We start from the raw sequence: 12,435 nt of genomic DNA on the forward strand, positions 1-12,435 counted from the left end.
TAGTTTCCCCGCCATAAACAATCTGTTTTTTTTCTTACCTGAGGGCTGGGGTTTCTCACATCAGGATTAACATTCCCATAACATTAAATACAAAATCCTTCCCACCTTGTCAGCTGACCTTCAACCCAGAAACCTGAAGGTCAACTTCTCGCTCACTACAGTCATTTAATGCTTCTATTTTCTTTCCTTTGGATTCATCAACCTTCTCTAAATTACATGGATGTTCAATTCCCCTTTCACCTCAAAAAAAATGTCTATATTAAACCTGGACAAAAAGAAATGTACCCCTTAGATATTATACAATGGAGCAGGTTGATTGAAAATTTTGCCATACACTTTTGCTTCTTCAGTCTTAGAATCATATGGGTATTTTAGTGTTTAATCATTTTATATTCAGCTCCTTTACTGAACTTCTGTCCAGGGACCTCCTAAGCCAGTAAACCCCTCTCCATATTCAATTATCCTCGACTATGGAATATCAAGGGATAATGAATAACTACATTCATGATATTCTAAATGAGGCCAAACAGATAAACCCACAAATACTTTGATAGCTGTTGAGGATGCGGCACTAATGACTAGAGCATCCGACACGCATATCTTCAGCCCACATAGCTACCGTGTGTTATAGATGGAAAACAAGGCGGAACTTTCCCCAGATCGTAGAGGTTGTATTTTCAATGGTTATGGAAGTTTTCCCATGCAAAGATTTCTTAAAAACATCAGATACAAATTGCATTTGGAATGACTGGCGTATTCTTTTGAATTAGAATGACTGGCCTCTTTATGAGCTGGATTTAACTTACCAGCTGCTTCGCTCAACAGACAGATTTCTTGTAAGCTGAGGCTTCACGCCTAAGATAAAATTGGAAGAGAAAAAAATTAACGTTGCTTTGCAATAATAAATCTTAATTGCATACAGTCTTATGGCATACAGTCTTATGAAGGAACTCTTGTGATATATCAACAAGAGAGATACCATTGTAAACTGAGCCAGATTTGAGATCTTTGCAAATTATTTTTTCATTTCTGAAAAAGAAATGTGTCTCTCTGACATTCATCTTACCTTCTAAAAACTTACATATATACTAAGTATATATATACTTTTTGATATTTATATATTAATGTATTTTTATATATTATATATAACGTATATATACATTATATATATATATTTGATATAGATACCGAATTGGTATTTAAAGCAAATTTTGAGAAAACATGTTATATAGAATAGCTCTCAACATCTCTGAGGGTTTACAAGTTTCCCATCAGTATACTTTGCCACAAATATAAACCATTGCTTAAATTTCTCTCTAGTAACAAAGTTAATAATTATATTTCCCTAATGCATAGTATCCAAAGCACTGAGATTAGATGTGGGACCCGGGACTAGAAGGAAACGTCGAATGCAATGTTCGTATGTCAGTACAGGGCAGAAGTGGGTGACTGAGGGAATAGGAGAGCTAAAATGAGAAGCACCAGAGAGCCTTATGACCCAGATGAAAAGTACAGACTGTAGACCAAGGTTAAAGAGTTATTTTTTTTTCCCCAGAAAAACAAGCCTATTAAGGTGTTGGGATTTCTAACTGATGCTTGGAAAAGACTCCTTTCCTTTGCCACTATTCTTTCATGAAGCTTGTCTGCTCCCACGGGTTCTCTTGCTTGGTGTGCATGTAGCTTAGAAGTTTATCTCTGTATGACAACCTCCTTTATTAAATTAAATTCTTTTATATTGTTATATGATTATATTATTAAAATTTCACATATGTGTATTTTTGAAAACACAGAAGAATATTATAATAAATAAGATGGTTTCCTCAATTTCTTCATTTAAAAAATATTTACTGTCACTGGGGTACCTGGGCGACTCGGTTGGTTGAGTGTTCAACTTTGGCTCTGGTCATGATCTCATGATTCATGAGTTCAAGCCCCATATGGGGTTTACTACTGTCAGCACAGAGCCTGCTTAGGATCCTCTGTCCCTGTCTCTCTGTCCCTCCCTGCTTTCACCCTCTCAAAAATATTATGGAAAGAGCCTAAATGTCCATCAAATGATGAATGGATAAAGAAGATGTGGTTTATACATACAATGGAATACTACTTGGCAGTGAGAAAGAATGAAATCCTGCCTTTTGCAACAACGTGGATGGAACTGGAAGGTATTATGCTGAGTAAAATAAGTCAGTCAGAGAAGGACAGATATCATATGGTTTCACTCACATGTGGATCTTGAGAAACTTAAGAGAGGACTGTGGGGGAAGAGAAGGAGAAAAAAAATAGTTACAAACAGAGAGGGAGAGAGGCAAACCATAAGAGACTCTTAAATACAGACAACAAACTGAGGGTCGATGGCGGGAAGGGGGGTGGAGGAGAGAGGAAAATAGGTGATGGGCATTGAGGAGGGCACTTGTTGGGATGAGCACCGGGTGTTGTATGTAATTAAGCTAATTTGACAATCAATTATATTCATAATAAATTAAAAAAAAAACATATGTTTACTGTCACCTACATCTAAAAAGTGTGAGTTGGATAAAATTCAGTATAAAGAATGCATATATTGGTGGACAAGACAGTCTCTGACTTTAAGGAGGCTAGAGACTAAAAGAAGAGGCAGATAATAAACCAGACAAATATATGATTACAAACAGCATATTCAAAAGCAAAGAACAGGGAACTGCTAGTCTTTTTTTTCAAACATATGGAAACTTTATTAAACAGTAAATCTTTAACTTTTCTATGTTATTTGGCTACTGCAACTTGGTTGTCTCTTGAATTTGCATTGAAGTAATTCTACAAGACAATTGTATTTTCTCATCTTTTTTACATCTAAAAAGTCTTGTCTTTCTATCTGTTCTAAAACTGCGAAGACACGATTAAAATAACAAAAAATTTACTTTCTCCTTACCGTCTGCTTGAAAGCTTAATAGAAATTGTCATTATTATTGAAATTGTTTTAAACAGCACATGTTTAGGAATGCATCTATTTTTATAGATTGCTTTTTACATTTTAACAATATTTTAAGACATCTGCATGCTCCAAATATTAATGTTCATGTTTTCTTCCTCATTTCAAGAAAGTTACGTTCAGTGGGAAATTCCTCTAATCTATTTGTGTTCTGAAAGTAATAAAAGAAAGAGTTACAATTGTATTAGTATGTCTCAATTTCTATTTTTGAAATATTAATTATAATCTACACTATTTAGGAAACAGGTGTATGTTTGGGAGAAGGTGGGAGGCTCTAAACTCAGACTGCCTGGTTTCTTTCTTTCTTTCTTTCCTTTTTTTTTTTTTTTAAATTTATTTATCTATTTTGAGAGAGAAACAGAGCATGAGCAATGGATGGGAAGAGAGCGAGAGAGACAGAGAGAGACAGAGAGAGACAGAGAGACACACAGAGAGAATCCCAAGCAGGCTTTGTGCTGCCAGCATGGAGCCTGATACAGGGTGTGACCCCACAAGCCAGGAGATCAAGACCTTAGCCAAAGTCAAGAGCCAGACGCCCCTCAGACTGCCTGGTTTAAGGATCACACGTTCGACTGGTTCTGAGAGACTTTACTGTAGGCTTAAAATAATAAATGGATTTGACATCATAGTAAAATATTTTAAAACTCTACAATACGCAGAGGCTGGTAAACATAGCCTACATTTGTATCACCCCAGACTCCTTGATGATAGGATTAAATTCTCAGTTTCTTCCAGTTTATTTCAACGCTCTAAGTTTACCAGGTGTTACATTGTTAAAACGCCTTGTTTGCCAATTTAGCCTGTAGTCTCTTCCTTTCAAGCTGAAAGTTTCCTGGAGAACATTTTAAACATGTCCATATGCTCCACCCGTAAAAAAGGCATTTTATAAAATTACAATATTAGGCTTTCAGCCCAGAAACAATTTATCTCATACGTAGCTTTATTTATTTTTTATTTTTTATTTGTTGAGAGAGAGAAACAGAGTACTAGCAGGGGAGGGGCGGGGGGGGGGCACAGAATCTGAAGTAGGCTCCAGGCTCTGAGCTCTTTGCACAGACCCTAAGGCAGGGCTGAAACTCACAAACCGCAAGATCATGACCTGAGCTGAAGTCGGATGCTTAACCAACTAAGCCACCCAGGTACCCATAACTTTCTCTAAAGCAACCAATGGCTGCAATGATTTCATGAAGCATGCCCCAAACTGGGAATTAAAGATAATTTGTTTGCTATTAATTTAGTAAGATAGATGCTAAACTTCTGCAAGACAGCTTGATTCATCTATAAAATGGAGTAGATTATACTTCTATAAAATGGAAAATGGGAAAAATGGTAAAAATATCTAGAATTAATAAGAAAATTGGTAAGGTAGCTAAATCTAAGATATGTATACACAAAATAAATAGATTGTATTTAATCTATGAATAAAAATAGAGAAATAGAAAAATTATTCACAATAATGAGAAAACAATGTTATTTACAAATACATTTTACTAAGAAACTCTGTATCAATAGGAATAAAATCACATGACCTTAAGTAAAGCCATATAATAAACACTGACAGAATCAGATCTCAAAGATTTAGATCAGGAGATATCATAAAAATAGCCATTTCCTGAATTAATATATAAATGTAATTACGTTTTCCATTAACATCCAAGGATATTTTTGTTTTCGTTTTGATAACATAATCCTAAGGTTTCTGAAGAAGGATAAGTGCTCAAACAGGGGCAAAACCCAAAAACAAAAAACCCCAAACCCAGATCTCTATTAGTTGAAATTTCCCTCAGTTAATTGGGAACTATTCCCAACTGTTAATAGAAAACAGGTTAGGAACTTAAGCAAGTATTTTTTAATGTAGTAATAAGTCAATAAAAACAGCATATGCGCACAAAGATCGTACTTAAAACCACGATGTAGTTGATTGAACGATGTAGTTGCTGATCTAGTTGGGACCCACAATCCTTCTAGATTCTTGCTCCACCATGTTTTTTGTGAAGCACTTGTCCCTCTGGTTGCAAAACGGCTGCTCCCCCTATAGCTTTGGAAGATGCCATCTCTATTTACAGGCTAACAAAAAAGTTTAAGTTCAACAAGGTATAATACATTTGTCATAAATCCCATAGATTTGAAGCTGGCCCTAACTGGAAGGCTCACTGAGTCGAATAGCGGTTTTCATAATATGGATGTCAAATAATGTGCAATTTACACATGAATCAATATATTTCGTTTCTAAACATGAAAACAAAATAAGTCCACTCTGTGAGGAAAAAAAAAACAAAACAGCACCAGTGGGGCACCTGGGTGGCTCAGTCGGTTGAGCGTCTGACTTCGGCTCAGGTTATGATCTCACAGTCTGTGAGTTCGAGCCCAGCTTCAGGCTCTGTGCTGACAGCTTGGAGCCTGGAGCCTGCTTCGGATTCTGTGTCTCCCTCTCTCTCTGTCCCTCCCCTGCTCAGGCACTGTCTCTCTCTGTCTCAAAAATAAATAAACGTTAAAAAAAATTTTTTTTAATAAAAATCAAAAAAAAAAAAAAAAACTAGCACCAAAGACAAGCTGTGTTAACTTTTGACAACTGTTCAGTCGTATTCACGATGGATACTGTAGAAGAGAATTTTAGGGGCTAATATGTAATTACATATACACATACACACAGCCCTCACATTCTATTGAACATTTTTTCTCAGCTATTCTGTCTGTGTGCGCATTTGCATATTTTTCTTTTTTACCTTTTTAATTGTAATGGCTTTGCAACAGTTCTCTCCTTGTCTGTTTGGTTTTGTCCTAGAAACTTGAGGGTTGGAAGTTTCTTTCCCATAAATGTGAAGGTATAAAAACTGCTTCTCTTTGAGTTTATAGCTCTTGGCTCATCCCCCAGAGGCCATATATTTCAAAATGAACTTAAAAAAAAACACATTTAGTTTTTAGAGAAGAGGTGTGAGTGGGGGAGAGGGGCAGAAGGAGAGAGAAAGAATCCCAAGCAGCCTCCATGCTCAGTGCAGAGCCAGATGCAGGACTTGATCTCATGACTCTGGGATCACGACTTGAGCCTAAATCAAGAGTTGGACACTCAACTGACTGAGCCACCCAGGTGTCCCCTGAAATGAACCTTTAACTGGCTATACTTTCTAAGCATCTGACAGGAAAGCTCACAGTAGCATCTGAAGAAGAGTATTTTTGTATAGACTTCACAGACCCAGGTGACACAGGAATGAAATGAAAAGGGAACTGACTTGTGTAATTTTCAACTACCCAGAAAATGCTTCATTCTGCTGTTCATCCTTGAAAGGAGTTTATGTCATAACCATCCGTATGATCCATATAACTCAGCATCTTCATAGAAATGCCAATTCAAGGCTATTAAAAGACTTCATGGATTTACTAGATTGTTCTTAAAAATCAAAAGGTTTTAGCTAATATTTCTGAAGGATTCTTTCTAACAGATAAAGGATATTGTCTGAAAAGATGCCATGGCCATCCCATCCCAGGCTGTGTTTTAAAAAAAAGTAAAAAAAAAAAACAAAACATGGTGTCAAGTCACAACAAAGAAGTTTTCAGATGTGTTACAATGGAATTCTTTTGTTTTTAATTAATTAATTTATTTATTAATTTATTAATTTATTAATTTATTTATTTTTGGCTAAATGAATACACTGGCTAAAATCCAGTTTGAAAACCTCATGTCATACCTGGGGGATGTGTTTGGCGATGGGGGAAATGCATAAGTGTAAAACTCTTTTCTTTTTGCTTGTTTATTTATTTAAGGCGCATGAGCAGGGAAGGGGCAGAGACAGAGGGAGAGAGAGAATCCCCAGCAGGCTCTGTGGTGCCAGTGCAGAGCCCGACATGGGGCTCGATCCCACAAATTGGGAGATCATTACCTGAGCCGAAATCAAGAGTTGGATGCTTAACCGACTGAGCCACCCAGGTACCCCCAATTTTTTTTCTTTAAATAGGCCTAGCCTATCAGGAACCAACAATAACATGCAGCTTGCTTTTTTGGTTGTACAATTAAATACTCGCTTTTGCTTGGAGGTGACATTATGCTGTGAAGTATTTTAATATCAGTAACAGTATATACTATGAAGTGCATTTCTGTTAGAAATTAGCATGATGATATACATATTAAAAACACCCAAAACAAACCATAAGTGAGCAATAGTTAAAACATAACATGTATAAATAGCAAAACCACCAAATAAAGTATATATTGTATAGATTTACTTATGAACAAATACATTGTGCATCTAGGGACAAAAAAATGTGTTTTATGTTACATAACATCTGAACATTAGAAATGAAGATACTTATAATCCTCTAAAAGCCTTGTCGTTTTCCCCCACTTAACATTCCCTTAAATGTATATACATTAAAACTGTGATATTGGCAAAACTATCACCTCTTTAAGTGTAATGTTTTCACTTCCCCAGCAGGGTACATTGGCCTGTAGAACAGTAAGTAAGAGAGCAGGCACTTGTTCTAACTATAGGCTTATGTTCATGTTTCAGGAAGGAAGAAGGGGAAAGGAAAGAAAACAAAAATGTCAAGATGTAAAACTTTCCCAGAATTCCCCAGGAAGCTCCCATTTAGTTTTCGTGGACGACGGCTGCATCACTGGTTGACCTAGTTAGAAGAGAGACTGGGGAACCACCAGCATGAACAATCTCAGAGCTCTGATAGAAATTTTTTTAAAAAGGAAAAATCTAGGTAGGCATCTGGAAACATCTGAAATAGTATACACAATAAGAACCCTGAAAGGGCATTTGCTTTCTCAGATTATCAGTTCAATAAGGAATTGGTTTTAGGAAGGACAAATACTTTTTGGAAGAAGATTTGGAACCCAGAAAAATTTCTTAATATATATAAAGAATGTATTACATGATAAATATATAGTTCTATTAATAGGCTCCCTTCTTTTAGGTTATATTCTCTGTCAGAGTGATTTTTCCCAGTATATGTATTTAGCGTTTATTCATTCCACAATATGTGTTGGTTATTTGTTATGTACTAGCCGTTATTCTAGGAACAAAGTGAAAACAAAACAAAACAAAACAAATAAGCAAACAAACAAAAACAAAAAACACAGATACCCTGGCTTCATTGAGCTTGCATTTAATTGAGACAGCCACTAAATAAAGTAATAGGTTAAATGCTAATAAGTATTTAGTATTAATGTGTAATAGGTTAAATACGAATAAGTGTAAGGATTAAATAGAACAATGAAGAGAGATAAAAAGAGTCTGGGTATAGATGTGAATGTGTGTGGAAATTTTAAAGAGGTTGACCAGCCCATAGACTGATGAATGGATAAAGATGAGGTATGTATGTATGTATATATATACATATATATGTGTATATGTACATATACACATATACATATATATATATATATATGTATTACTGAACTATAAAAAAGAATGAAACCTTGTCATTTGCAATGACATGGATGGAGCTAGAGAGTATAATGTTAAGTGAAGTCAGTCAGTCAGAGAATGAGAAATACCATGTGATTTCACTCCTGTGTGGAATTTAAGAAAGTATTGAAACTATTTAAAACCACTAGATTATGTGAAACGACCAAAATAGAAAACAAAAGAGTTCTAAGGCCTGAGCCCTGTGACAGTCTGACACAGAGTTTAGTGAGAAGAACAAGTTCAATGAAGAGAAACTGAGACATAGTTTTTACATGCATGGACAACCAGAACTATGATGACCCCAAGGCCAAGTCAAAATGTCTCAGGGTAAAAAGAGAGATCAACTCTGTGAAATTCCAGATACATCAACGTAAAAACCATTGACAGTCCTGCAAAGGACAGTTTCAGTGAAGGAAGAGAGGAGGTAATCTGATTTGAGAAACTAAATAAACCTGAGCATAGGGAAATTATATACAGTGAGTACAAGATGAGAAAAAAAAATGAGAATTGGGGACATGGGAAAGAAAAATAAAGGACAAAAGAGGATTTTGTTTGTTTGTTTCATTTATTTTTATTGTTACTCTAAGTAGGCTCGTGCATACCTGTTCAAGCCCTACTCTGGAGTTCTGGTAGAAATGTCAAGAATTAGACAAAGAACAACTAAGAACGTATGTTAGCGTAATTTTCAAGAATTTTAAGTATGTGATATTTTCACTTCCATTTTTTGGGTATTTTAAATGGAGTCACAACAATAGGCTATTCTCCTCTTTATGTTCTTCTCCCATTTTAGGAAAGCCTCAGCAATAATAACCCATCTTTATTTAGCATGTCTCCTGTATCAGCCCGAAACAAATTCTACCAAGCATTCACGTGAGAAGAGTTTCTAAAAGAACTTGAGAGTTTCTCCTCTGTTCTAATTAATTATCCAGTGGCCTGATTTTAATCCTAGCCATTTTTTTTCTTTTTAAAAAATTTTTTAATGTTTATTTATTTTTGAGAGAGACAGAGCTTGAGTCGGGGCAGGGCAGAGAGAGAGAGGGAGACACAGAATCCAAAGCAGGCTCCAGGCTCCAAGCTGACAGCACAGAGCCTGAGGTGGGGCTTGAACTCGAGAACCTCAAGAGCCGTGAGATCATGACCTGAGCCAAAGTCAGACTTTTAACCAACTGAGCCATCTGGGCACCCCTCATCCTACCCATTTCTGATTTGAGGCAAATTTTAATTTTCTCCAGGGTGACTTTTCAATTACCACTGAAAACAAAAACAAAACAAAACCCGCCTTTAACTTTTATGGTGCTGAAGAGTGCACCATTGGATGTAAGTGTTGTTTTTCTACCTGCCCATTCTGAGAATGATGTAATTTCACCAGTAACAGGAATGTGACATTCATGTGAGTGTTCCCTAACTTTTCCTATCCTCATACCTCACGTCTCCAGAGAAAAGTCATTTAACAGAATGATTGCTTTTCTGATGCTGAACAGGGGATAGGGCCAACAACAACAACAAAAAAACTCATCTTTTTGAGCGCTGACTGTCTGTCAGTGTTTCAGCCCTTCACTTATAACCCTCAGAAGACTGCTGTTATTTCCATGTTATTGATGATTTCTTGGGCATAGGTGTTAGTCCTCACAGTGGATACCCAATTCTGGGTCTAGAATTCACGTCTTAATCAACGCACCAGAAGGGGCTAGAATTAGCTAGGGAGGTGCAGTTAGTTAACCTGTGAACAGAGCTGGAGAGGAAGGGCCTTAGAACAAACGAAAAGGTTTTGACGTGGGGCTTGGGATGGACTGCTGGTTTGGGGGCATGTGAAATGCTCTAAAATGCCACTGGCTACAAAATGATCGGAGTAGATTTTTTTTTTTTTTTTTTGAGGACTACTGTTATGGTACGTCAATTAGATCTTTCAGGATATTAAGAAAATTCTTCAGACATTTTTGGTGCAAAAAAGTGTTTTTATTAAAGCATGGGGGCAGGACCTGTGGGCAGAAAGGGCTGCACTGGGGTTGTGAGGGGTTACTGAGTATGTAAGACTTTCAATCCTGTGGAGGGGAGGGTGATGTTAGGGTTCCGGAAGATTGAGTCTATAGGTTTCTGGGGGCCTGGTTATTGATAAGATGGCTTTTTTCTGGCAAATCATTAAGACAGTTGTAAACTGGTGGAGGCTCATGGCCATCATGACTGCCATCTGTATCAGTTAGCCATTTATTTTCTTGTTTTTCCCTTTCCTTTATTCTTGGGTAGCCAGGAGTGCCTGAAGAATCTCGTGGGGTTGAGGGGAATGAGAAGTGGGGGGTGGGGAAATTGCCCAGGTTTTAACTCGCGTTTGCCCTCAGCTTGCCTTTTGCTTCCTCATCACAAGTAAAAGATGAGAGTTTTTTTTTTTTTTTAAGGCATTGTTTTGGTGGCTAGAATTGGCTTTATTGAATATAGCCATATCCAAAAATGAGCTACATGGGTTTGTAGTGTTCATATGTGTGACACTGCTTGGGTCATCTGCTAATAAATACCTAGGTTAGTTGCACAGACAGAGGATCAACAGGGGCAAAGGAGATATAAGTAAGAAAACTAGAAAAGAAAGCATAGCAGAGAGGAGCCTGGGTAAATCCAAGGAATCCTAATATTTTGCTCATATTTGGGGCTATATCATGTGGCTACAAACAAGATACCCAGGTGAGCATTGCACATCTGAAAGGTTTCTGAGTGGAGAAGTCATGTATTCAACAAGTTCCGTGGTGAAAATCAGGGATGCCTTTCAGCTTCTGTCCTCACTTCCCATGACATAGCCCCAGAGTTTCTTTAAGGCGTTCTTCATCCCCATGTTTCTTAGTGCGTCTATGAGAGGGTTGAGCACGGGGGCAATGACAGTATAGAAAAGAGCAAACACTTTGTCCTCTGGTAAGGTCGTTGCTGGTCGAATGTAAATAAAGACTAAAGGAGCAAAAAAGAGAACCACCACGACGATGTGGGAACTGCATGTGGAAAGGGCTTTGTGGCGATTCTCCGTGGAGTAGGACCTGACAATATATAGGATCATAGCATAGGATACCAGCGAGACCACGAAAGTCACCAGACCCATCAGTCCTGAGTTGGCAACCGCCAGGGAGACCTATTCTGCTCGTGTCCACGCAGGCCATCTTCAGCAAAGGATACACATCGCAGAAGACGTGATCTATTTCACTGGGGTCACAGTAGGGTAAGACGATGGCGAGGAGAAACTGACCAAAAAGGAATGTAGGAACCCACCCGCACAAGAAGCCGCGAGCATGGCATTGCACTTCCACTCATGATGACTGCACAGTGCAGGGGCCTGCAGATGGCCACGTGTCGGTCATAGGCCATCCCGGTGAGGACAAAGACCTCGATTTCCCCAAAGAAGTGCACGGTGAAGAGCTGTGTCGTACAGCCACTGTAGGAAATGACCTTCTTTTCTGTCAGCAAGTCAATGATGAACGTGGGGGTCACAGTGGAGGTGTAGAAAAGGTCTGCCAGGGATAGGAAACTCCGGAAGAAATACACAGGGTGGTCAATAAGTTGACTGCAGGTGAGAGAAATCACGACAAGAAGGTTGCCAATCAAGATGGCAATGTAACAAAACAAGAACAGTAAAAAGCAGAAGACTTCTATTTCTTTTTTCTGAGAAAGTCCTAAAAGAGTAAATTCTATGATGTTATTCCTATTTTCCATGATCCAGACCAGTTTGTAGCTACCTGCAATTAGATAAATTATTAATTCTTGTGATATATATTTAAATATGATGATCCATATGATTCGTTGGTAAGGAGCTGGTTATAATGGAAAGCATTCGAAGGTTGATGAAAATAGAAATGTAATTGTTATCTGTGAAGGTTTTTCTGCAGGCCTTTTTGTTCCTTTCTTGAAAACATTAGTTAGTGATAAACATCTTAGGTGCCTGAAATGAGGACTAACTTTGTAAAATATAGGGTGTTTGTGTTACCATTCTGTTAACATGTATTATAAAACATAACTGGATATTATGCCTCAATAGAATTACAAAAAAGGTATTTTTAGAGAAAGAAAAAAGATATCTCTTGG

General features: G+C 37.4%; 1 protein-coding gene across 1 annotated transcript; it reads right to left on the minus strand.

The window, feature by feature from the left end:
• Positions 1-11,134: 11,134 nt before the first annotated feature.
• On the minus strand, positions 11,135-12,066 carry LOC115526374 (olfactory receptor 4P4-like). The gene is given in 4 exon segments (XM_030333784.1): positions 11,135-11,482; positions 11,484-11,606; positions 11,609-11,661; positions 11,664-12,066. Coding segments are annotated over 4 exon segments (927 nt in total).
• Between the last annotated feature and the right edge of the window lie 369 nt (positions 12,067-12,435).

The sequence above is a fragment of the Lynx canadensis genome, chromosome D1 (assembly GCF_007474595.2).
Source record: "Lynx canadensis isolate LIC74 chromosome D1, mLynCan4.pri.v2, whole genome shotgun sequence".
In the NCBI taxonomy this organism is placed as follows: Eukaryota; Metazoa; Chordata; class Mammalia; order Carnivora; family Felidae; genus Lynx; species Lynx canadensis.